Genomic DNA, 27,677 nt, shown 5'->3' with positions numbered 1-27,677 from the left:
TGTGGTCTATGATTAACTTGTTTTTGTATTCAATGCCTCTATTTGCAAAGCCAAGTATCCCAAATGCTTTCTTAACCGCCGTATCTTGCTCTGCCACCTTCAAAGATTTGTGAATATGCACCGCCAGGCCCCTCTGCTTTTGCACCCCCCTCAGAATAGTACCATTTAGATTATACTGCCTCTCCATGTTGTTCCTCCCAGACAGCATCACTTCAAACTTATCCGCATTAAATTGCATCTGCCACATGTCTGCCCATTTCATCAGTCTGTCTATCTCTTCCTGAAGTCTGCTACAGTCCTCCTCACTATTTACTATGTTGCCAAGTTTTGGATACAAGATACAAGGATATAAGAAGGGCAAAGAGAGAGTATGAGAAAAGATTAGCAGGTAACATAAAAAGGAACCCAAAAATCTTTTATAAACATATAAAAAGTAAAAGGATAGTTAAAGGAATGGTGGGGCCGATTAGGGTCAAAAAAGGAAATCATCTTGTGGAGGCAGAGGGCACGACTGAGGTACTGAATGAGAATACTTGACATTTGTCATAAGCCTCCTTTTTCTATTTTATTTTAACCTTTATTTCCTTTGTCATCCAGGGGGCTCTAGCTTTGGATGCCCTATCTTTCCTCTTATGGGAATATGTTTGGTTTGTACCTGAACCATCTCCGCTTTGAAGGCCTGCCATTGCTCATTTACTGTTTTCTTGGCCAATCTTTGTTTGCAGCCCACCTGTGCTCGATCCCTTCTCAAATCACTGAAAATGGCTGTCTTCCAGTTGGGTATTATCACCGTTGCTTTTTCTTTGTCCCTTTCCATAACTACTTTAAACCTAATTATATTATGATCGCTAATGGCCAGATGTTCTCCCACTGAAACAAACTCCACTTGCCCTACTTCATTCCCCAGAATTAGATCCAGCACTGCTTCCTTTCTCGATGGGCTAGAAACATACTGATTAAGAAAGTCCTCCTGTACACATTTTAGGAATTCTTCATCCTCCTAGCCCTTTTTTTTTCTCCCCAGTCTATATTAGGGTAATTGAAGACCCCGACTATTACTGCTGCATTATTTTTACACTTCTCTGAAATTTGCCGACAGATTTGCTCCTCTATCTTTTCACTATTTGGGGGTCTATAGTAAACACCCAGCAATGTAACAGCTCCTTTTCTGGTCCCTAACTCTAACCAAATAGATTCAGTCTTTGAGCTCTCTAGTACATCGTCCCTCTGTAGAACTGTAATATTATCCTTGATCAATACTGCTGCCATCCCCACCCTCCCTTTCTTTTGTCCTTCCCAGGTTTAGGAATATTTAGTTCCCACTCCTGCCCATGTTTAAGCTAGGTCTCCATTATAGCCACTTATGGGCCAATATTTATTCTCATTTACGTTTAGATGTTTAATCAATGAATAACATCTTGGAAAGGCCAGTGTCCTTCGTGGAGGATGCCAAGGTTGAAAGGATAAGAGTATGGTGAAGGAAACCTGCTGGAAAGTCCTACTAGTTCTCAAAGGAAAAGACCCAGAGACACAAACGTTACAAGTTCTGTTGAAATTTGCCTCACGAGTCTGTCACCAACCTGATTCCGCTGTCTTCCCATCAGCAGTACACACAACACGTACAGCACTTCCACTTTATACATGATCTCATGCATGATCTTCATAGATTGTGGGAGCCGGCTCCTTAACTGGCTGGCGGCCAGCACACTCTCATCTGCAGACTCTTAATGCAGAAAGGGAACAAGGATAGCAGTTTAAAAACAGCCTCACAATCCACTCGACAGCTAATTAAATTGCTTCGGGGCCTGTGGAACATGCAGTTGCAGTTTAAAGTTGCTAATATTTAACACTTTTCCATCTATCTTTGAAAGTAGATAAATTGCCAGGGCCGGATGAAATGTATCCCGGACTGTTAAGAGAAACAAGGGAGGAGATAGCGGAGGCTCTGACCATCATTTTCCAATCCTCACTGGCTACAGGCGTGGTACCGGAGGATTGGAGGACTGCTAACGTTATACTGTTGTTTGAAGAGAGAGAAAAGGATAGACCTAGTAATTACAGGCTAGTCAGTCTAACCTCGGTGGTGGGCAATTTATTGGAATCAATTCTGAGGGACAGTATAAACCGTCATTTAGAAAGGCACGGAGTAATCAAGGACAGTCAACATGGATTCGTTAAGGGAAGGTCGTGTCTGACTAACTTGATTGAATTTTTTGAGGAGGTAACAAGGAGGGTCGATGAGGGTAACGCGTTTGATGTAGTCTACATGGATTTTAGCAAGGCTTTTGACAAAGTCCCAACATGGTAGACTGGTCAAAAAAGTAAAAGCTCACGGGATCCAAGAGAAAGTGGCTAGTTGGGCCCAAAATTGGCTCAGTGGCAGGAAGCAAAGGGTAATGGTTGACAGGTGTTTTTGGGGCTGTCAGGCTGTTTACAGTGGGGTTCCGCAATCCCAGTACTAGGTCCCTTGCTTTTTGTGGTATATATTAATGATTTGGACTTGAATATGGGGGGCTCGACCAAGAAGTTTGCAGATGATACAACAATTGGCCATGTCGTTGATAGCGAGGAGGAAAGCTGTAAACTGCAGGAAGATATCAATGAACTCGTCAGGTGGGCAGAAAAGTGTCAAATGGAATTCAATCCAGAGAAGCATGAGCTAATGCATTTGGGGAGGCCAAACAAGGCAAAGGAGTACACAATAAATGGGAGGATATTGAGAGGTGTGGAGGAACAAAGAGACCTTGGAGTGCATGTCCACAGATTCCTGAAGGTCGCAGGACAGGTAGATAAGGTGGTTAAAAAGGCATATGGGACATTTTCCTTTATTAGCCAAGGCATAGAATATAAGAGCAGGGAGTTTATGCTAGAACTGTATAAAACATTGGCTAGGCCACAGCCAGAGTACTGCGTACAGTTCTGGTCACATTACAGGAAAGATGTGATTGCACTAGAGAGGGTAGAGGAGATTTACGAGGATGTTGCCAGGGCTTGAGAATTTTAGTTATGAAAAAAGATTGGATCGGCTGGGGTTGTTTTCTTCGGAAAAAAGGAGGCTGAGGGGAGATTTAATTGAGGTATATAAAATTATGATGGGACTAGATAAAGTGGATAGGGAGGACCTATTTCCCTTAACAGAGGGGTCAGTGACCAGGGGGCTTAGATTCAAACTATTTGGCAGAACACCAATGGTATTTGGTAGAATTTGAAGTGGTGTAACCTATAGGGCTACGGACCAAGTGCTGGAAAGTGGGATTAAACTGGATAGCTCTTTCTCGGCCGGCACGGACACGATGGGCCAAATGGTCTCCTTCTGTGCCGTAACTTTCTATAAACACTTTCCTTTTTGTTCCTCCAAAGTTCCAAATGCATTGACCTATGAACACTTCCTCCTCCCTGCATCCTCAGACTCTTCCAAACACCTCCTACCCAGCACCTCAAAACTAGGTTATCTCACTTCCTTCATCCTCCAATCCACAGGTCTTTTAAAAACACAAGACTGGCATCACCTAACCGCTACTAGATTGATCTGGGCTTCTCTTCTATTCTTCTCAATCTTACTGGTACTCTGTGCTAAGGGGCCTTCATCTAGGTTTCTCAACGAGCCCTATGTAAAATCGTAATGCATTTCAATTTGTTCACTCGAGAAACGAACCAGGAGACCTCAGGTGCTCTCATTGTCCTGAGGGGTATGACTCCCCACTGGTGGCTAGTTTTTCTGAAGACTTCAATGCCCATTGTGCTCATGTCCAAATCATTGTGCAATATCTACCTCAGCCCATCTGTTGCTGAAACCCTCATCCGTCACTTCATCACCTCCAGACTCAATAGGGAGGTGAAATTGCTTTTTGCAGTACAACGAAACAGATGTATGGTGAATCGGCAGCCCGTTTTACATGGGTGCGGTGAAACTATTTCCAGTGGCAGAAGGGTCAGTAACCAGAGGACACAGATTTAAGATAATTAGTAAAAGAACCAGAGGTCACATGAAGAAAAAATTTTTTACACGGCGAATTGTTGTGATTTGGAAGGGCGGTGGAAGCAGATTCAATAGTAACTTTCAAAAGAGACTTGGATAAATACTTGAAAGGGAAAAATCTGCAAGGCTCTGGGGAAAGAGCAAGGGAATAGGACTAATTGGATAGCTCTTTCAAAGAGCCAGCACAGGCATGATGGGCCGAATAGCCTCCTCCTGTGCTGTATGATTCTATGAAATACAAAAATTCTCAAATTATAGATTTCTATCACCTCTTAAGTTGAGCACAGGCCAGATTCTAAATTTGTACAATTTAAGTGCACAGAAGGTTGACTCTCATGATGGGTAATCATCACCTCTAACAGAAATATGTTTCAGATAAATCTAATTGAAAAGCCCATAGCATCATCAAGGTTGAAAAATGCAGGAGATAAGAGGAGATTTAAAAAGTGAAATCGAGAAGGAGTGGTGAGTTGATGCCAGACTTGTGTTTTGACAGCTTATCGACTGTAGGTGAAAGCGAAGGGTGAGTCGTAAACTAATCATAGAATGCATCAAATACAACAATGCATGCTTATCAAATTTTAATTTACCCCCTTTTCCCACTCCCAAGCTAAATTAAGCAACCATTTTGGATCATTGAATCAGAAGTTATTAAGTTCCTGAAAAAGTTATCTTTGCGCCCAACTTGTGCCCTTGCACAAGAGTCATCATCGAAAACTGAGTGCACTCTCAAGGAATAGTACAAGGTACCTGTGCTACTGCTTTGGTCAGCTTCTTCAGTGGCCATGTGCATTAAGGCGTCAAGAACCAGTGCATTGTCCAGCCATGCATACCACTCCTCCAGTTCCTGCAAGAAGTTTGAAGTGCCCGTTGTCTCAGAGACCTTCCGTGTTGCCAGCTTACATAGTCGCTCAATGAATCCAGGAATATTTAAAAGGGTGACTGAGTTGGAATTAAAAGAGATCATACATCAGTGCTGGAGCTACAATTCTCCTGGGTGCAGATGTGTAAGAATAAAGTAGGCAGCAAGAAAAGGCCATCTGGCCAATCAACTCTGCTGCACCCAGGATTCTGATAACTGTATCATGGGCTTCACCGACCACCCATTTTAAAGAACGGCAATATACAAGCTTAGCATTGGGGCAAAGCAGTTTTGGCTTCACAGAGTGTTAATCTGGTGTCAAGTCCCGAACTGATTTCAGAACAAAGTGGGGAAAGGCAAGCTCCTTCAGGGGAGTCTCAAGTCTCACTCTGCTTCATTCCAGTTTTTTTTTGGGGGGGGGGGGGCGCAGCAGAAAGAAAGAAAAACAGAAGTAAATTAACTAATGGCTCACTCAAAAAAAGCATTCAGTCACTGAGAAAGAATGTAGTGAGTCCCCAGCCTACAGATACAAGACACTGAGAAGCAGCACCAGAAACCCATTACTTCCTTACCTTGGTTGATCTCAGCTCGTGAAGGACCTGCAGCCTTCTTCTGTTGTGCATTTTTGGCAAGCAATGTGTGTTTGTCGTCATTTCCTGTGTCCAGCTCGGAGATGGTGACTGACAGAATGCGACAGAAATTAGCAAGTTGCTGCTGGTCAAAACTGGCGACCAGGTTTGCAAGGTTTGGGATATCCTCCAATTGGATCATCTCCTTGAAAGGAATAAGGACATTGCAAGATGAGCCTAGAGTAACATTAATTCCTCCCCACACCCAAAATATTGGGGCACATAACAGAAATAGGGACCGCCCTGAAGGAGTTTTGGAGCAATTTATATTAAAAGGGCACTGCACTTCATTTTAGATGTCCAACCGCAACAGTATTAAATCAATCATATCGGCATGAAAAAAAATTTAAAATGTGCATCACAACCACTTCACGATAGTTTGTGATACAAACCGGCTTTAGTGTGAACTTTCCTTGGTGGAATTCCCTACCTAACAGCACTGTGGGAGCACCTTCACCACATGTACTGCAGCAGTTCAAGGCGGCGGCTCACCACCAACTTCTCAAGGGCAATTAAGGATGGGCAATAAATATTGGCCTTGCCAGCGACGTCCACGATGAAATAAAAAAAAGTCCTACGAGAAATGTATCTGCACAGTTCCAATAGATTTCCTAATGTACACAGGTCTAGAACATAAAGCTGCTTTAAATATAGCACTAAACTAACCACAGTTCGCTGGTGTGGGAAATGGAAAAGCGCCAATCTGCTGTATTGCAGGTGTTCTTCTAAGACTGCAGCTAAGGCTATTGGGACAGGGGAGGAGATCTTTACTCTTCAACTCACTGTGCTGTACTTGACTTGGCAGAGCTTGATGCCTATTCATAGCATATTTAATGTAGAAAACATCTAAGGCCCTTCAGAGGCATAAGGGGGGGAAAATGGACATCAAGCCCAAAGGGTAGATGTTAGGAGGGGTGAACAAAAGCTTGTTCAAAGAGGTGGACTTTAAGGAGGGTCTAAGAGGAAAGGGAGGTGCAGAGGTACAGCAGTTTAGGGAGGAGGTTCTGCAGCGTGGGGCCTAGACGCTGAAGGCACGGCAGCCAATGGTGGGGTGAAGGAAGGAGGGATGCACAAGAGGCCAGAATCAGAGGAAAGGAAAGTTCAGTGGGGTGGGAGGAGGGGAGGGGTTCAGTTCTGAAGGTTAGAGATGGGGGGAGAGGAGAGTTTATGGAGGAATTTAAACATTGGATGAGAATATTAAATTTGAGGCTTTGGGGGACCAGGAGCCAATATAGGTCAGCGAGGACTGTTACAAATAGACAACCAAACAGTGAAGGGCTGAATTTTAGTTGCTCATAAACTTTATTCATTGGGATTCACATTACAACCAATGCATCCCTCATACAAAAACCCACAACCTTTCCCCAAGCCTATCTGAATACATTTACGAAGGAGCTAGATAGATTTCTAGACACAAAAGGCATCAAGGGGTATGGGGAAAGAGCGGGAATATGGTATTGAGATAGAGGATCAGCCATGATCATATTGAATGGCGGAGCAGGCTCGAAGGGCTGAATGGCCTGGCTCCCATATATAACACTCTGGCTTATATATGGGAGCCAGGGAGTTCCCAATTGCTCAGGCACCTGAGCTTAATCATTCATCAATTGATGCAATTCATTTATATACAATTAACAAGGACAGGGAGATGGACAGCAGGACTAACATAAGAAATAAGAGCAGGAGTAGGCCATACGGCCCCTCGAGCCTGCTCCACCATTCATGAGAACAACACCTGCACATTCCCCTCAAAGTCACACACCATCCCGACTTGGAAATATATCGCCGTTCCTTCATCGTCGCTGGGTCAAAATCCTGGAACCCCCTTCCTAACAGCACTGTGGGAGAACCTTCACCACACGGACTGCAGCAGTTCAAGAAGGCGGCTCACCACCAACTTCTCAAGGGCAATTAAGGATGGGCAATAAATGCTGGCCTCGCCAGTGACGCCCACATCCCATGAACGAATAAAAAAAATCATGGCTGATCTTCTACCTCAATTCCACCTACTCACCCTATCCCCATATCCCTAGATTCTCTTAGTGTCCAAATATCCATCGATCTGAGTCTTGAATATACTCAATGACTGAGCATCCACAGCCCTCTGGGATAGAGAATTCCAAAGATTCACAACTCTCGGAGTGAAGAAATGTTTTGTCATCTCAGTCCTAAATGGCTGACTCCTTATCCTGAGGCTTTGACCTCTATTCTAGACTATCCCTCCAGGGAAACATCCTCTCAGCATCTACCCTGTCAAGCCCTCTCTAACAATTTTATATGTTTCAATGAGATCACCTCTCATTTTTCTGAACTCGAGAATATAGGCCCATTCTACTCAACCTCGCTTCATAGGACAACCCTCTCATCCCAGGAATCAATCCAGTGAACCTTCGTTGCACCCCCTCTAAGGCAAGTATATCTTTCCTTAGATAAGGAGACCAAAACTGTACACAGTACTCTAGGTGAGGTCTCACCAAAGCTCTACATAATTGCAGCAAGACCTCCTTACTCTTATATCCCAGCCCCCTTGCAATAAAGGCTAACATACCATTTGCCTTCCTAATTGCTTGCTGTACCTGCATGTTAACTTTCTGTGATTCGTGTACAAGGACACCCAAATCCCTCTGAATACCAACATATACCAGTCTCTCACCTTTTAAAAAATATTTTGCTTTTCTATTCTACCTGCCAAAGTGGATAATTTCATATTACCCCACATTATACTTGGTGCAGGATATGATATGGGCAGCAGAGTTTTGGGTGAACTGATGTTTACAGAGGGTGGAGAAAGACAAGCCAGCTGAGAGAGATTAGAATATTTGAGTCTGGAGGTGACAAAGGCATGGATGAGGATTTCGCAGTAGATGGGGTGAGGTAAGGACAGAAGCTACAATATTAGGGGTGGAAGTATGTGGTCTTTCTGATGAAGAGGACGTGGGGTCGAATAGGATGGTTACGTTGCAAATAATCCTTTTCGGTTTGAGACAGGCTAAGGAGGGAGATGGAGCTTGGCATCATCCAGATAAGAATGTGCTCCCAGTCCCACCTCTAAACTGTGGCTACAGAGATGGAAACAAAGTGGCAAAATTAACAAGGACAAGCAGGCATCGCTGTCTCTGGACAAACAATATAAAAGGGTCTGAGCAAGACACGCTGACCTTTTTAACTCCCAGGATATCCTCTATAAGTGTGGCAGTTTGCAGAAAGGTCTTTTTATTTGTCATGAGCGTGAAAAGGAACAGCACAAAGTCATTCCGTTCCGAGAGGCGCTTAGTCACTCCATCCGTCTGAAAGTAAAAAGGATGTTGATCATCCACCACAAACAGAACCGTCCGAATATATAGAAAATAAATTACACGCACCTTTCAGTCGCACACCCTCAACAGTCAATTCCCATCCTAAAATCAATTTTGGAGCTGCCCAACTGATCTTGGCTTCTTTTCAACATTTCTCGTTTCACCATCTCCCTCCCTCTTCACAATATACTTTTAGATGCCTCCTGCTGTTTTTCACAGCCTTCCCAATCCCAGCAGCCCCCCTCCAACTCAAAAATTAAGCCTAACTAATAGGAAATTTGCCACCGACCCCCTGACAGCTTTAGAATGTGCATGAGGGACAAATCATCCCCATTTGCTTAAGGCAACTAAATGACCTAAGACTAACTGTGGCTTATGAGATCTCCATCGCATTGTCTAATCACTTCACTACAGGACTGTTACATGAAAGCATATACTTACCAACAATAGTTTCCCCTTCTGGAAAATGGCAGGAGCGTTTTAGACTTCTGGTTCTCTTTCTATTTACCTCCCCACCCCCATCCAACGCTCCAATCCAGTTAAAGCGAGTTCACCAAAAACAAATAGTCTCAGCGGTAGCATTCTTGAATCTGAGTCAGAAGGTCATGGCTTCAAGTTCCACTATAGAGACTTGAGCACATAATCCAGGCTGACACTCCCACTGCAGTACTGAGAGAGTGCTGCACCGTCGGAGGCTCCGTCTTTTGGATGAGATGTTAAACCGAGGCTCTGTCTGCTCCCTCAGGTGGGACGTAAAAGATCCCGTAGCACTTTTCGAAGAAGAGCAGGGGCGTTCTCCCCGGTGTCCTGGTTAATATTTATCCCTCAACCAATATCATGAAAACAGATTATCTGGTCATTTTCACATTGCTGTTTCTGGGACCTTGCTTTGCACATATTGGCTGCTGCGTTTCCTACATTACAACAGTGACTACACTTCAGAAGTACTTAATTGGCTGTAAAGCACTTTGGGATGTCCTGAGGTTATGAAAGGTGCTATAGAAATACAAGTCTTTCTTTCTTTGCAGAGGAACTTGCTGTGTCCAGCCAGCACCTTGAGTGTCCAAAAACGTAGGTGATCTACTTAGAGGGACCCTAACTGCTCTGTGCATTTAAACACAAGCCAAATTACAATATTTATTCAGCTCATCCACAACATTCCAAAAGGCAGAACTTGTTAAGGAAAAATCTGCATCTTTTAAAGCTAGTGTATTTCCATCTGACCAACCCTGGCCTTAGGAGACCACTAGCTGTTCTTTGTAATGTTGCAGCTACAGAAGTCACACCTACTGCCACTTACACAGATACACGTGTTGTATAATATGCTTAGGCAATCCTTTATCAAGTCTTCACTCACTGCAAGACAAAAAATACGCAATTAGATTTAGCAAACCCAGCTTCCATTTTAACTTGCAACATTTAATAATTTGCAAATGCTTTCCTTCGTAAAACCAGGCAAAAAGCATCTTGCAAAAAGTTTAATTTGTTCGTGTTACTGCCATTTTCTGAGATTGGACCCGCAGTTATAGGCTGCCACATTCCAGAACTAACCCATTAAAACTTTAATGGAAAGAGAGCAGGGAAACAAACAGCCCTCAGTAATGTAATGTAGCAGTGCTCCCATTAGAATACAAGGAAAAATATTAGGAACTTAGGAAAGATAAAAAGAGTAGGCCATTCAGCCTGTTCCGCCATTCAATCAGATCATGGCTGATCTGTACCTCAACTCCATTTACCCAACTTTGATCTATATCCCTTGATATCCTTACCTAACAAACATTTATCGATCTACTGAAAATTTCAATAGTTTCCCAGCACACACAGCCTTTTTGGGGGGTGGGGGGAAGAGAGAAAGAGTTTCAGATTTCCACTACCCTTTGTGTGGAAAAAAATGCTTCCCGATTTCACTACTAAATGGCCTAGCTCTAATTTTAAGATTATGTCCCTTTGTTCTGGATTCCCAGCCAGAGGAAATAGTTTCTATCTACCCTATCAAATCCTTTAATCATTTTAAACACCTCGATCAGATCATCCCTCAATCTTCTAAACCCAAGTTTATCATCCTGTCCTCAATTTAACCATTTAAGCTCGGTTTCATTCTGGTGAATCTGCACTGCACCCTCTCCAAGGCCAATATATCCTTCCTGAGGTGCGGTGCCCAAAACTGAACACAGTCTCCAGATGGGGTCTCACCAGAGCTCTGTACAGCTGAAGCACAACATCCACCCCTTTATATTCCAGCCCCCTTGAGATAAAGGCCAACATTCCATTAGCCTTTTTGATTATTTTTTGTACCTGTGCACTAGCTTTTAGTGATCTGTGTACACCAAAATCCCTTTGATCCTCCACAGTTGCTAGTCCCTCACCATTAAGAAAATATTCCGATTTAACTTCCTTGGATCCAAAGTGGATGACCTCATACTTCCCCACGTTAAACTCCATCTGCAACAATTTTGCCCACTCTCTTGATTTATCTATGTCCCTTTGTAACTTCCTGCTCTCATCGGCACAACTTACTGTTCATCCTAACTTAATATCATCTGCAAACTTGGATATCCAATTCTCAATATCTTTATCAAGTCATTGATATACATGGTGAAAAGCTTAGGCCCCAGTAGATCCCTGGGGAACACCACTTGTCACATCCCACCAATCAGAGTACATTCATAGAATCATACAGCACAGATGGAGGCCATTCAGTCCATCGTACCTGTGCCGGCTCTTTGGTAGAGCTATCCAATTAGTCCCACTCACCTGCTCTTTCCCATAGCTCTGCAAATTTTTCCTTTTCAAGTATTTATCCAATTCCCTTTTGAAAGTTATGACTGAATCTGCTTCCACCGCCCTTTCAGGCAGTGCATTCCAGATTACAACTCGCTGCGTAAAAACATTCTCATCTCCCCTCTGTTTCCTTTTGCCAATTACGTAAATCTGTATCCTCTGGTTACCGATCACTCCGACGTGGAAACAGTCCATTATCGCTACGTTTAGTCTTCTACCTCTCAACCAATTTTCAACCCATGTCCTAAGGTTACCTGCAATTCCATGCTCTCTCATTTTTGCTAATAAGGCAACTAGTCTGAGTTTCACAATCAATGAGGCGGCGGGGGCGAAATAAAACCCCAGGCTCAAAAGCCTAAACTCACTTGGAGCAGCGGAGGCGGCCGAGAGCCGGGCCCGGCGGGGGCGGAGGTGGCCGAGAGCCGGGCCCGGCGGGGGCGGAGGCGGCCGAGAGCCGGGCCCGGCGGGGGCGGAGGCGGCCGAGAGCCGGGCCCGGCGGGGGCGGAGGCGGCCGAGAGCCGGGCCCGGCGGGAGTGGGAGCAGAGAACCGGAGCAGGCGGGAGCGGAGGCAGAGAACTTGGCAGGGGGATGGGAGGGGAGATTCAGAAGGGAGAGTAACAAAGCTGGAAGTGGAAAGCAGAAAATTAGTAAGTGAAATTGGAAACATAGAAAATAGGAGCAGAAGTAGGCCATTCAGCACTTCGAGCCTGCTCCGCCATTCAATATGATCATGGCTGATCCTCTATCTCAAAACCATGTTCCTGCCCTCTCCCCATGATCCTTTTGTGTCTAGAAATCTATCTAGCTCCTTCTTAAATATATTCAGTGACTTGGCCTCCACTGCCTTCTGTGGTAGAGAATTCCACAGGTTCACCACCCTCTGAGTGAAGAAATTGCTCCTCATCTCAGTCCTAAATGTCCTACCTCGTATCCTGAGACTGTGACTCCTCATTCTGGATCCCTGCATCCAGTCTGTCCAGCCCTGTCTGAATTTTATATGGAAGGCAGGGGAAACAATGGCCAGCAGCAAATAAGGTCAAAATAGGAAAAAATGTTAAAAAGGCAAAATTAAAGGCACTTTATATGAATGCACGCAGCATTCGCAACAAGGTGGATGAATTGACGGCACAAATAGAAGTAAATGGGTATGATTTAATTGCCATTACAGAGACGTGGCTACAGGGTGACCATGATTGGGAACTGAATATTCAAGGATATTTAACATTTAGGAAGGACAGACAAAAAGAAAAAGGAGGAGGGGTAGCGCTGTTAATAAAGGATGAGATAGCAAAATAGTGAGGAAGGATCTTGGCTCAGAAGATCAAGATGAAGAATCAGTTTGGGTGGAGCTAAGAAACAGCAAGAGGCAGAAAACATTGGTGGGAGTTGTTTATAGGCCACCAAACAGTAGTGGTAATGTAGGGGATGGTATAAAACAGGAAATTAGAAGTGCATGTAACAAGGGTAATACAGTAATCATGAGGGACTTCAACCTACATATAGATTGGACAAACCAAATTAGCGCTAATACTGTGGAGGACGAACTCCTGGAATATGTACGAGATGGTTTTCTGGATCAGTATGTTGAGGAACCAACTGGGGAACAGGCTATTTTAGATCTAGTATTGTGCAATGAGAAAGGGTTAATTAATAATCTTGCTGTAAAGGAGCCCTTAGGGAAGAGTGACCATAATAAGATAGAATTCTTCATTAAGTTTGAAAGTCATGTAGTTCAATCCGAAACTAGGGTCTTAAAACAAAGGAAATTACGAAGGTATGAGGCGCAAGTTGGCTGTGGTTGATTGGGGAACTACATTAAAAGGTATGATGGTAGACAGGCAATGGCTAGCATTTAAAGAATTAATACATAAATTGGAACAAATATATATTCCTTTAAGACACAAAAACCCAACAGGAAAAGTGGTCCAACAGTGGCTAGCAAGAGAAATTAAAGATAGTATTAAATCAAAGAAAGAGGCAGATAAAGTTGCCAGAAAAAGCCATAAGCCTGAGGATTGGGAGAATTTCAGAATTCAGCAAAGGAGGACCAAGAAATTGATTTTTGAGGATGTAACTAGTAGAATAGATAGGGGAGAACCAGTGGTGTATTTGGATTTTCAGAAGGCTTTTGATAAGGTCCCACGCAAGAGGTTAGTGTGCAAAATTAAAGCACATGGGATTGGGGGGAATATACTGGCATGGATTGAGAATTGGTTGACAGACAGGAAACAGAGAGTAGGAATAAACGGGTCTTTTTCCGGGTGGCAGGCAGTGATTAGTGGGGTACCGCAGGGATCAGTGCTTGGGCCCCAGCTAGTCACAATATATATCAATGATTTGGATGAGGGAACTGAATGTAACATTTCCAAGTTTGCAGACGACACAAAGCTGGGGTGGAATGTGAGCTGTGAGGAGGATGCAAAGAGGCTCCAATGTGATTTAGACAAGTTGGGCGAGTGGGCAAGAGCATGGCAGATGCAGTATAACGTGGATAAATGTGAGGTTATCCACTTTGGTTGTAAAAACAGAAAGGCAGATTATTATCTAAATGGTGACAGATTGGTAAAAGGAGAGGTGCAACGAGACCTGGATGTCCTTGTACACCAGTCACTGAAAGCGAGCACTCAGGTGCAGCAAGCAGTTAGGAAGGCAAATGGTATGTTGGCCTTCATTGCAAGAGGATTTGAGTATAGGAGCAGAGATATCTTACTGTAGTTGTACGGGGCCTTGGTGAGACCACATCTGGAGTAATGTGTGCAGTTTTGGTCTCCTTATCTGAGGAAGGATGTCTTTGCCATGGAGGGAGTGCAACGAAGGTTTACCAGACTGATTCCTGGGATGGCAGGACTGACGTATGAGGAGAGATTGGGTCGACTAGGCCTATATTCACTAGAGTTCAGAAGAATGAGAGGTGATCTCATCAAAACATATAAAATTCTAACAAGACTAGATAGACTAGATGCAGTGAGGATGTTCCCGATGGCTGGGGAGTCCAGAACCAGGGGTCACAGTCTCAGGATACGGGGTATACCATTTAGAACCGAGATGAGGAGAAATTTCTTCACTCAGAGGGTGGTGAACCTGTGGAATTCTCTACCACAGAAGGCAGTGGAGGCCAAGTCATTAAATATATTCAAGGAGATAGATATATTTCTTAATGCTAAAGGGATCAAGGGATATGGGGAAAAAGCGGGAACAGGGTACTGAGTTAGACGATCAGCCATGATCATTTTGAATGGCGGAGCAGGCCCGAAGGGCCGAATGGCCTACTCTTGCTCCTATTTTCTATGTTTTCTATGATACAGAAAGGGAAAATAGAATATGAGAGTAAACTGGCGAGAAACATAAAAACAGACTGTAAAAGCTTCCATACATATGTAAAAAGGAAAAGACTGGCAAAGGCAAATGTGGGTCCCTTACAGACAGAGATGGGAGAATTTATAATGAGGAATAAGGAAATGGCAGAGAATTTAAACAAATACTTTGTGTCTGTCTTCACGGAAGAAGACACAAAAAGCCTCCCAAAATATTAGAGAACCAAGGGTCTGGCGAGAATGAGGAACTGAAGGAAATTAGTATTAGTAAAAAAATAGTAGAGAAATTAATGGGACTGAAAGTCAATAAATCCCAAGGGCCTGATGACCTACATCCCAGGATTTTGAAAGAGGTGGCTATGGAGATAGTGGATGCATTGGTTGTCACCTTCCAAAATTCTATAGATCCTGGAACGGTTCCTGCAGATTGGAGGGTAGTAAATGTAACCCCACTATTTAGGAAAGGAGGGAGAGAGGAATCAGTGAACTATAGACCTGTTAGCCTGACATCAGTAGTAGGGAAATGCTGGAAACTATTAGAGGATGTGATAACAGGACATTTAGAAAATAATAATAGGATTTGGTAGCGTTAACATGGATTTATGAAAGGGAAATCATGTTTGACAAACCTATTGGAGTTCTTTGAGGATGTAACTAGTAGAATAGATAAGGGGGAACCAGTGGATGTGGTGTATTTGGATTTTCAGAAGGCTTTCGTTAAGGTCCCACACAGGAGATTGGTGAACAAAGTTAGAGCACATGGAATTGGGGGCAATATACTGGCATGGATTGAGAATTGGTTAACATACAGAAAATAGAGAGTAGGAATAAATGGGTCTTTTTCAGGTTGGCAGACTGTGACTAGTGGGGTACCGCAGGGATTGGTGCTTGGGCCCCAGCTATTCACAATCTCTATCAATGATTTGGATGAGGAGACCAAATGTAATATTTCCAAGTTTGCTGATGACGCAAATCTAGATGGGAATGTGAGTTGTGAGGAGGATGCAAAGAGGCTTTAAGGGGATGTAGACAGGCTAAGTGAGTGGGCAAAAATATGGCAGATGGAATATAATGTGGAAAAATATGAAGTTATCCACTTTGGTAGGAAAAACAGAAATGCACAGTATTTTTTAAATGGTGAGAGATTGGGAAATGTTGATGTTCAAAGGGACCTGGGTGTCCTTGTACATGAGTCACTGAAAGCTAACATGCAGGAGCAGCAAGCAATTCGGAAGGCAAATGGTATGTTGGCCTTTATTACAAGAGGATTTGAGTACAGGAGCAAAGATGTCTTACTGCAATTATGTACCACCTTGGTGAGACTGCACCTGGAGTATTGTGTGCAATTTTGGTCTCCTTACCTAAGGAAGGATATACTTGCCATGGAGGGAGTGCAGCAAAGGTTCACCAGACTGATTCCTGGGATGGCGGGATTGTCGTATGAGGAGAGATTGAGTAGACTAGGCCTGTATTCTCTAGAGTATAGAAGAATGAGAGATGATCTCATTGAAACATACAAAATTCTTACTGGGCTCAATAGGGTAGATGCAAGGAGGATGTTTCCCCTGGCTGGGGAACCTGGAACCAGGGGTCACAGTCTCAGAATAAGGGGTAGGCCATTTAGGACTGAGATGAGAAGAAATTTCTTTGTTCAGAGGGTGGTGAATCTTTGGAATTCTTTACCCCAGAGGGCTGTGGAGGCTCAGTCATTCAGTACATTCAAAACAGAGATCGACAGATTTCTAGATATTAAAGGCATCAAGGGATATGGGGATAGTGCAGGAAAATGAGGTAGAAGATCAGCCATGATCTTGTTGAATGGCGGAGCAGGTTCGAGGGGCCACATGGCTTACTCCTGCTTCTATTTCTTATGTTCTTAACCTGGCTGACCATTTTCTATGCGAACCTCACTTGCTGAGTTCAAATCCATAATCTAATTCAAACAAAAATAAATTTTTCTGACATTCTTCCTTTATTCAGACCTTCCTGGGCCACACCGCCCATCCAGTGGCTGAGGATGTGTGAGCAACATGCTGTCACATATCTTCAACATTGCTCACATCTGCCACCAGGAGGTGGTGATCACAACCCAGTGAGAACTTCCTCTGATTCCTCCTCCTACCCTCCATCTCCTCCCCCAAGGGAGCACCGTGCCTTTGCTCGATGAATCCTCACAACAACCATGGTGGATATCAATTTTTAGCAAGCGCACCACTAGTGCATGACATCTTAGTTATGCTTGGGTCTGAAATTCATTAAGCACAAGAAATGTTTAATATGCTACTCACTTTTCTGCTTCTTTTTCTGTGGTGCAAGTGTTGGCCGCATAAGGATTTCAACTAAAAGCTGTAAAAGTGAAAAAAGCACGGAACATATCAAAACACAGGCTTTTATAGCTTCTCAGAGGTCAAGAGAAAAAAAGACCTTTTTTACTGATAGCCCTCTAACAGCAGTATTCCATGCATTAAAGCAGACTTGCTTATAACATCTGATGTTTGCGCAGCATCCAGCACATGCTGCTAGGTTAACCGTGCTATATAAAGGCCAAATCAGTAGCGGCAGCACTCCAGTTGGTTCCAATGTCTCAGAGCTTTCCGGATGAAGGACACACATGGAAAACTGGAGGGGGAGGGGGCAGGCAGCGAGGGAGAAAGAGAGAGAAAGAAAAATGGATAACACATCAGGAGAGGACATCATTGAGCTCGGCCCTGACATTCTTCCCACTGGGAACAGTTTGCTGAAGTCACTGTCCAGGCTCACATATGACATGGCCATGTTATACCAGAGGCCTGCTGGTGCATATTGAACTATTGCCAGCCAGAACCAGTGCCTTCGAGAGAGGGTGAATACTGGGGGAAAAGTTATTCTGACTTCTATAGAAGCATTTCTCAGATCTTTCTTAAACAGCATCAGGGGTCTCATATTCAGATGTCTTGCACATTTGATTTAACGGCTTGGCTGTAGTACTAATTCCACCTATAATTATTAGCCTTCACTTCTTTGATATATAAAAATATTAAAAGTTGCAAACATCAAAACTTCACATTGCAGAACAAATCCCCAGCAGCAGTTCAACACTAAGGGCTCAAACACTCCGCCTTCTCTCATGATATAAGGAGTCGTCAGAACCATGTGAAGGAACTTATCCAACATCTATCATACAAAGCCTGAGAATTTAATACAGGAACCATTGTAAACACACAAAGATGTTTCCAACATAAGAACTATCAACAGACTCGGCAGTCAGCTCATGTCCTAAGAACATTTTGTCCTCATCTTTACAAACAATTCTACTTTGAGTACAAAGGTTCCTAAAATGGCAGCTCGCGCTGTGCTGTTACCTCAATTTCATGCACGTTTCCTATACTATAACAGTAACAGCACTTCAAAATGTACTTCATTGGTTGTAAAGAACTTTGGGACGTCCCGAGGTTGTGAAAGGCGCTGTTTAACTGCAAGTCTTTCTTTCTATCTATCTAACTCATGCAAAAGCGAAGGGAGGGCTCAATAAAAATGCATTTTTGTCTGTGTTTGATTACAGATTTGAACTCCTCATTACTAGTGCAGCGCATAGGGGTTAATAACTAGGCCTGTAACCCCACAGAGGTTAATAACCAGGCCTGTAACTGCACATAAGGGATAATTACCAGGCCTGTGACAGCACATAGGGTTAATTACCAGGCCTGTAACACCATCATTTATCCCAGGCAAAGCAGGGGTCTATGGGTCTACTGTTCATGCAAACTGGAATTTTCAACTCACTGGGTTATCAGCCTTGCAACGGACTCAATTGAATGACCGCAGGCTCCTCAACTTTTAAAATCCATGTCACACTTTCAACCTCATATCATTGTAAAATGCAACTTTGAAAGGAATTAGGAAAAGGAGACATCCTAGGTGCATTCATTTATTAGGCGCTGGTCTGAATAAACCAGAGAATCAACTCACTCAGGGGGAATTGTCTCTTTCTTTTTAAAAAATAATGAAGGTTTGATCAATACTATTGGGGTGGGGGGGGGGGTGAGTAGCTAATGACTAATGGAATCCCTCTGCTCTCCACTCTCACCATTCAAGATTTTGCTTTGAGCGAGAGGAACTCCTCGTTGCTTGTCTTGCTATGCTCCAGCACTGCACTTTGTTGTAACAAACCTCATTTCTAGACATTAGGTGGCACTGTGTAGCAATGGAGCATTTTGCAATTTTAGGTACAGCGCCACCCATTCAGCTTCCAATGCGAAATTTCCATCCTTTCAGTCAGATGTGCCCCACCCCCGTGCCTCCTCTTCTCCCCTCCCAGATAAAGGATTTCAGAAAAGATATTTTCTTCACATTCTAAATAACCCCTAATGTATCTTCAAATTATTTTAGTACAGTACTTACATCTACTCCACCAAACAGATCGAAAATGTGCGTGTTGGGGAATTTGGACTCCTGGGCACCTTTCCCATCCTCTGTCACAAAGGCCATTGCCTCCATTGAGAGTAGCGGAGCAATCTCCTACACAAGGGGGTGAAGAAGGAACAATCAACACCTCATCAGGCCAAGTCTCAAGCAGCATCGGCCCTTCACCCCAACCTGGCCCAATGAGCCCAATGGCTTGGTCTCACTGGGGACTGCACAGGTTAATAAAAGCCCAATACCTGCTCAGCTTATAGACCAAAATGTTTTTCCTCTTTCAGATTCTGACTGACCCATTGTGTTTTTCAAGCATTTTTTGTTTGTTTCAGATTTCCAGAACCTTTATTTCTCGATTACTGTGATAATCCATTATTACAGGGTTACTGAGAGACAATAAAAACGCGTTGAGAAATCCAACCAGAAGTGACAGAACACCAAGCTTGGCCAAGAGCCTCAACAGGCAAAGTTTCCTTACGGAGATGGAGGAACGTAATGAGGTTCATCTCCTTATTCAGCAATCCTCTCCCTCCAGTCAATTCTAGCAAACAGCTACTCTGCAGCCAAGAGAGAATATGAGGCAGAGTTGGTGAGCAGATGTTACCAGAGAGAGCTGGTGTAGCGAGCGTCCTCCAAGAAGACCAGAATTCTTTACCTCTTATGTCCTTATGTACTAAGAGATAGGAGCAGGAGTAGGCCATTTGGCCCTTCGAGCCTGCTCTGCCATTCAATCAGATCATGGCTGATCTGATTCTGGCCTCAACTCCACTTTCCTGCCTATTCCCCATATCCTTTGACTCCCTTGCTAATCAAAAATTTGTCTGACTCAGCCTTGAATACATAATGACTCAGCCTCCACTGCTCTTTGAGGCAAAAAATTCCAAAGGTTCACAACCCTCAGAGAAGAAATTTCTCCTCATCTCTGTCTTAAACGGGCAACCATTGGTCTCCATACTTAAGGCTGGATGGCATCTATTTTAATGCAAGGAGTCTTGCGAATAAGGTGGATGAACTGAAGGTGTTGATAAACACATGGGAGTATGATATTGTTGCTGTCACAGAGACATGGTTGCGGGAGGGGCAAGACTGGCAGCTCAATATTCCGGGGTACAGAATCTTCAGGCGAGACAGAGGGGGAGGTATAAGAGGAGGGGGGGGTCGCAATATTAATTAAAGAATCAATTACTGCCATAAGGAGGGATGATATATTAGCAGGTTCCTCTAATGAGGCCATATGGGTGGAGCTTAAAAACAAAAAGGGGGCAAGCACTTTGATGGGAGTGTACTATAGGCCCCCAAACAGTCAGGGGGAGATAGAGGAACAGATATGTAGGCAAATCTCAGAAAATTGTGCAAATAATAGGGTAATAATAGTGGGGGATTTCAACTTCCCCAATATTAACTGGGATACTCAGAGTGTAAAAGGCTTAGAGGGTACAAAATTCTTAACGTGCATCCAGGAGAGCTTTTTGAGCCAGCATGTAGAAAGTCCTACAAGAGAGGGGGCGGTACTGGACCTAATTCTAGGGAATGTGGCCGGCCAAGTGGAAGAAGTGCTAGTAGGTGAGCACTTTGGTGACAGTGACCATATTTCGGTGAGATTTAAGGTGGTCATGGAAAAGGACAGGGAGGGGCCGGAAATAAAGGTTCTAAATTGGGGGAAGGCCGATTTTAATAGGATAAGGCAGGATCTGGCCAAAATGGACTGGGATCAGCTGCTTGTAGGAAAATCCGCATCGGAGCAATGGGAGTCTTTCAGAAGGGAGATTGAGACCGTACAATGGCAACATGTTCCCGTAAAGGTCAAGGGTGGTTCCAAGAACTCCAGGGAACCTTGGATGTCAGGGGATATACGAGAATGGATTAGGAAAAAAAGGAGGGCTTTTGGCAGATACAAAAGGCTAAAGACGGAGGAAACCCGAGAGGAGTACAAAAAGTGCAGGGGGATACTTAAAAAAGAAATTAGGAGATCAAGGAGGGGCCATGAAATAACACTGGCGAGCAAAATAAAGGAAAATCCTAAGATGTTTTATAAGTATATTAAGGGTAAGAGGATGACTAGGGAAAAAATAGGGCCCATTAGGGACAAAAATGGCAATGTGTGTGTGGAGCCGGCAGATGTAGGAGGGGTTCTAAATGAATTTTTTGCATCTGTTTTCACTATGGAGAAGGACGATGTAGACATAGAAATACGGCAGGGGGACTGTGATATACTCGAACATATTAACATCAAGCGGGAGGAGGTACTGGCGGTTTTAGCAGGCCTAAAAATGGATAAATCACCAGGCCCGGACGAAATGTATCCCAGGCTACTGTGTGAGGCAAAGGAGGAGATTGCGGGGGCTCTGACACATATATTCAGAACCTCTCTGGCCACAGGGGATGTGCCAGAGGACTGGAGAACCGCTAATGTAATACCATTATTCAAGAAGGGGAGTAGGGAAAAACCGGGGAACTACAGGCCAGTGAGCCTAACATCAGTGGTAGGAAAATTATTGGAAAAAATTCTGAAGGACAAAATTAGTCTCCACTTGGAGAAGCAAGGATTAATCAGGGATAGTCAACATGGCTTTGTCAAGGGAAGATCATGTCTGACTAATTTGATTGAATTTTTTGAGGGGGTGACTCGGCGTGTGGATGAGGGTAACGCAGTGGATGTGGTATACATGGATTTCAGTAAGGCCTTCGATAAAGTCCCCCACAGGAGACTGGTCAAGAAGGTACGAGCCCATGGAATCCAGGGTGCCTTGGCACTTTGGATACAAAACTGGCTTAGTGGCAGAAGGCAGAGGGTGATGGTCGAAGGTTGTTTTTGTGAATGGAAGCCTGTGGCCAGTGGGGTACCACAGGGATCGGTGCTGGGTCCCTTGCTGTTTGTGGTCTACATTAACGACTTGGATATGAATGTAAAAGGTATGATCAGTAAGTTCGCTGATGATACAAAGATTGGTAGGGTGGTAAATAGCGAGGAGGATAGCCTCAGTCTGCAGGACGATATAGATGGGTTGGTCAGATGGGCGGAACAGTGGCAAATGGAATTTAACCCAGAAAAGTGCGAGGTGATGCACTTTGGAGGGACTAACAAGGCAAGGGAATACACAATGAATGGGAGGACCCTAGGCAAGACAGAGGGTCAGAGGGATCTTGGTGTGCAAGTTCACAGATCCCTGAAGTCGGCGGAACAGGTAGATAAGGCGGTAAAGAAGGCATATGGGATACTTGCCTTTATTAGCCGAGGCATAGAATATAAGAGCAAGGAGGTTATGATGGAGCTGTATAAAACACTGGTTAGGCCACAGCTGGAGTACTGTGTGCAGTTCTGGTCGCCACACTACAGGAAGGATGTGATCGCTTTGGAGAGGGTGCAGAGGAGATTCACCAGGATGTTACCAGGGCTGGAGCGCTTCAGCTATGAAGAGAAACTGGGAAGATTGGGTTTGTTTTCCTTGGAGCAGAGGAGGCTGAGGGGGGACATGATTGAGGTGTACAAAATTATGAGGGGCACAGATAGGATGGATACTAAGGAGCTTTTTCCCTTCGTTGAGGGTTCTATAACAAGGGGACATAGATTCAAGGTAAAAGGCGGGAGGTTTAGAGGGGATTTGAGAAAGAACTTTTTCACCCAGAGGGTGGTTGGAGTCTGGAACTCACTGCCTGAAAGGGTTGTGGAGGCAGGAACCCTCACAACATTCAAGAAGCATTTGGATGAGCACTTGAAAAGCCATAGCATACAAGGCTACGGACCAAATGCTGGAATATGGGATTAGAGTAGACAGGGCTGATGGCCGGCGCGGACACGATGGGCCGAAGGGCCTCTATCCGTGCTGTATAACTCTATGACTCTAAAAGATATACTTGCTCTCGAGGCAGTACAAAGAAGGTTCACTCGGTTAATCCCGGGGATGAGGGGGTGGACATATGAGGAGAGGTTGAGTAGATTGGGACTCTACTCATTGGAGTTCAGAAGAATGAGAGGCGATCTTATTGAAACATATAAGATTGTGAAGGGTCTTGATCGGGTGGATGCGGTAAGGATGTTCCCAAGGATGGGTGAAACTAGAACTAGGGGGCATAATCTTAGAATAAGGGGCTGCTCTTTCAAAACTAAGATGAGGAGAAACTTCTTCACTCAGAGGGTAGTAGGTCTGTGGAATTTGCTGCCCCAGGAAGCTGTGGAAGCTACATCATTAAATAAATTTAAAACAGAAATAGACAGTTTCCTAGAAGTAAAGGGAATTAGGGGTTATGGGGAGCGGGCAGGAAATTGGACATGAATTTAGATTTGAGGTTAGGATCAGATCAGCCATGATTTTATTGAATGGCGGAGCAGGCTCGAGGGGCCGATTGGCCTACTCCAGCTCCTATTTCTTATGTTCTTATGTTAACCCCTTATTCTGAGATTATGCTCCCTAGTTCTGAGGGGAAACATTCTCTCAGCATTTACGCTGTCAAGCCCCCTCAGAATCTTATATGTTTCAATAAGATCTCCTCTCATTCTTCTAAACTCCAGTGAGTATAGGCCCAACCTGTTCAATCTTTCCTCATAAGAAAACCCTTCCATACCCGGAATCAACCGAGTGAAACTTCTCTGAACTGCCTCCAGAAGTTCTGAACAGCTGAAACTCAAAAGTTTATAATATTGAAATTTAAAAGATTCAGTGCTGGTGGCAGGTGAAGATATCTCAGAAGAGTTGCCAAGGTACAAGAAACTTAACAGGATAGTGCAAGTAAACCAAAAATAATTTTCAGAGATGAGCGGCGGCGAGGCGGGGGGGGGGGAAAGAGAGCGACGGGGAGGGGGGGGGGGGGGGGGAAAGAGAGCGACGGGGAGGGGGGGGGGGGGGGAAAGAGAGCGACGGGGAGGGGGGGGGGGGGGAAGAGAGCGACGGGGAGGCGGGGGGGGGGGGGGGAGAAGAGAGCGACGGCGAGGGGGGGGGGGGGGGGAGAAGAGAGCGACGGCGGGGGGGGGGGGGGGGGAAGAGAGCGACGGCGGGGGGGGGGGGGGGGGGGAGAGAGCGACGGCGGGGGGGGGGGGGGGGGAGAGAGCGACGGCGGGGGGGGGGGGGGGGGGGGGAGAGAGCGACGGCGAGGGGGGGGGGGGGGGGAGAAGAGAGCGACGGCGAGGGGGGGGGAAAGAGAGCGACGGCGAGGGGGGGGAAAGAGAGCGACGGCGAGGGGGGGGGAAAGAGAGCGACGGCGAGGGGGGGGGAAAGAGAGCGACGGCGAGGGGGGGGGGAAAGAGAGCGACGGCGAGGGGGGGGAAAGAGAGCGACGGCGAGGGGGGGGGAAAGAGAGCGACGGCGAGGGGGGGGGGGGAAGAGAGCGACGGCGAGGGGGGGGGGGGGGGAAGAGAGCGACGGCGAGGGGGGGGGGGGAAGAGAGCGACGGCGAGGGGGGGGGGGGGAAGAGAGCGACGGCGAGGGGGGGGGGAAGAGAGCGACGGCGAGGGGGGGGGGGGGGAAGAGAGCGACGGCGAGGGGGGGGGGAAGAGAGCGACGGCGGGGGGGGGGGGGGGGGAAGAGAGCGACGGCGAGGGGGGGGGGGAAGAGAGCGACGGCGAGGGGGGGGGGGAAGAGAGCGACGGCGGGGGGGGGGGGGAAAGAGAGCGACGACGGCGGTGGGGGGGGGGGGGCGACAGCGGTGGGGAGCTGGGGGGGGGGGGGGGGGGGGGGGGTGGGGCAGGTAGATAAAGAAACACCTGAAGTGAGGTCAGCACAAGGGAAGGACCAGCTGGTGAGTTTGTTTGATTTTTTTTGGCCAGATCAAGGATAAGTCTTAAGTTTATTTCTGGTAAGTTTAGTTAGTGGCTAGTAAATAAAGCGAGGCACGGCAGGGCCCCTCAGTCCCGTCGAATGCTTATCCTGTGCTCCGAGGGAACTCCAGGACGCTTCCCGTGTCGTGGACGACCACATGTGCAGGAAGTGTTGTCAGCTGGAGGAGCTCAAGCTCCGGGTTTCAGGAGTTTGAGCAGTGGTTGGCGTCACTGCAGGCAATCCACGAGGAGATATGGATATCAAAACCAATGCATCCATCCATTTCTTGTCATAACAATAATCTGTCATATTTACACAAGATAAAAACGACCACTACTGCAGCCCTGTTCTTACTTTTTATTTCCCCATTTTTTTCACATGGAAAGGACAGAACAAAGAGGATCTTCTGGTTATCAAAATTCACCAGAACCTTTTCCCATTACCTCCGTAACATCGCCAGTCTCCGCCCCTGCCTCAATTCATCTGCTGCTGACACCCTCATCCATGCCTTTACTATCTCCAGACTGGACTATTCCAATACCCTCTTGCCCGGCCTCCCATCTTCCACCCTCCATAAACTTCATAGAATCATAGAATCATAGAAGTTACAACATGGAAACAGGCCCTTCGGCCCAACATGTCCATGTCGCCCAGTTTATACCACTAAGCTAGTCCCAATTGCCTGCACTTGGCCCATATCCCTCTATACCCATCTTACCCATGTAACTGTCCAAATGCTTTTTAAAAGACAAAATTGTACCCGCCTCTACTACTGCCTCTGGCAGCTCGTTCCAGACACTCACCACCCTTTGCTGCCTGTATCCTAACTCGCACCAAGTCCCGTTCACCCATCACCCCTGTGATCGCTGACCTACATTGGCTCTCGGTCCGGGAACGGCTCGATTTTAAAATTCTCATCCTTGTTTGCAAATTCCTCCATGGCCTCGCTCCTCCCTTTCTCTGTAACCTCCTCCAGCCCTACAACCCTCCGAGATCTCTGCGCTCCTCCAATTCTTGTCTCTTGCACATCCCCGATTTTAATCGCTCCACCATTGGCGGCCGTGCCTTCAGCTGCCTAGGCCCTAAGCTCTGGAATTCCCTCCGCCTCTCTCTCCTCTAAGACGCTCCTTAAAACCTACTTCTTTGACCAAGCTTTTGGTCATCTGTCCTAATATCTCCTTATGTGGCTCATGTAATAAATTGGATAGCCAGGTGGTGAAGGGTAGAATACTACAGCCTGGTCTTTAGTTGCTTCCAAGCCTTTATTCACAGGAGATCCAAGTTACCCTCTCCACACCCTAGATAAGCTTTCATATAAATGGGTACAAAAAAGTAGATACGCACCACCTGAATACAATTAACACTAATTGATATAAATCACAGATACAATTAACAGCTCATTGTGAAATTTTGTTTGTTTACACTTCTGTGAAGCGCCTTGGGGCGTTTTATTACATCAAAAGCGCTATCTCAATGTAAGTTGTTGTTGTATTATAAGGTTGTCCTTGCCTTAAGACAGCAAGTAGCCTGCACTGCAGTTCATAATATAATAGGCCACACTCCAATGAGATATGCAGGGGTGCTGCGGGTCACTACCGGAGCGCTGAGTGGTATGGGATTAGAGAATCCTCATTCCAGATCCTGTCACTTTATAAATCATTGGTGCTTAGAATACTGTGTACAGTTCTGGTCGCCACAGTACAAAAAGGATATTGCAGCTATTGAAAAGATACAGAAGAGAGCAACCAGAATGATTGAGGGGGTGAAGGGGTTGGATTATGAGGAGCGATTTTCTAAATTGGGCATGTTCTCACAGGAAAAGAAGGTTGAGAGGAGATATGATTACTGTTTTTAGGATTCTAAAGGGATTAGATAATGTCGAACATGACAAGCTATTTCACCTTGTCCAGAACAGAAGAACCAGAGGACACAGCCTGCAAATTGCTGGATGATTTGTGCATCTCCATTAGCCTCATCAAAACCAAAAAAACTTTACAACCTCACTGTGAGCCTCTCCAGTGAAATTAATTGCGTGCCATGAAATTGCTGGATTTATGCAAATTGATCTCGCCACAGCCATTTAGGGCTGGTAATTCAAGGACCTTGTTAATGATGTGATTTATGGTCCTGACATGACACTCAACTTGGAGACCCAGAAAAGAACAATAAAGCAGTGGACTCTCACTCCAGCGGGTAGTGAATTGTTCTTATAAGTTTTTTAAACTTTTTATCTGCCTTGGCAGTATTTTTATTCCCGTCTTGCCATCCATGCTCCTGTTAGTGGCAGAAGGCAATCATTCTCAGGATGCAAAGCTGTTTTGACACTCAAATGCAAATTAGATAGATTTCTTTCAGAAAATAATTTTGGGATGCGGTATATGAGTAATTTGAGACATGACACGTGGTAAGTGTAGCAGGCTTGGGAGGAAAAAGGTCATTTTGGACCTATGGTTCCCAAAGCTCTCCACCACTGGGGTTTTCCTTGCCTCATGTCTGGGTCTGTTGGAGACTCGTTGATAGAGGCTGATTGCTATGATTCGTCAACAACTCCATTATCGTTGTATCGAGCAACTACCAGGATGGCAGAAGGCGAATTAGATGGACCTTGGTCTTTTTTCCTCTAGCAATTCCTATGTTCCCCTGAGAGCAGATCCACTGTCCCTGATGG

General features: G+C 45.2%; 1 protein-coding gene across 1 annotated transcript in view; it reads right to left on the bottom strand.

The window, feature by feature from the left end:
- LOC137335052 (short transient receptor potential channel 4-associated protein-like) overlaps window positions 1-27,677 on the bottom strand; it is an 81,121-nt gene that overhangs the window by 38,442 nt on the left and 15,002 nt on the right. The window contains exons 3-9 of the mRNA XM_068000125.1: window positions 19,242-19,358; window positions 17,150-17,207; window positions 10,067-10,122; window positions 8,629-8,757; window positions 5,414-5,615; window positions 4,730-4,921; window positions 1,581-1,723 (exon numbers count right to left, since the gene is read on the bottom strand). Coding sequence (XP_067856226.1) covers window positions 1,581-1,723; window positions 4,730-4,921; window positions 5,414-5,615; window positions 8,629-8,757; window positions 10,067-10,122; window positions 17,150-17,207; window positions 19,242-19,358 — 897 coding nt within the window. The remainder of the gene's footprint in view (window positions 1-1,580; window positions 1,724-4,729; window positions 4,922-5,413; window positions 5,616-8,628; window positions 8,758-10,066; window positions 10,123-17,149; window positions 17,208-19,241; window positions 19,359-27,677) is intronic.

Source organism: Heptranchias perlo, chromosome 19, assembly GCF_035084215.1.
Source record: "Heptranchias perlo isolate sHepPer1 chromosome 19, sHepPer1.hap1, whole genome shotgun sequence".
Taxonomy (NCBI): domain Eukaryota; kingdom Metazoa; phylum Chordata; class Chondrichthyes; order Hexanchiformes; family Hexanchidae; genus Heptranchias; species Heptranchias perlo.
The sequence above is the reverse complement of the archived record's forward strand: the minus strand, read 5'-3'. Positions and strand labels throughout refer to the sequence as shown.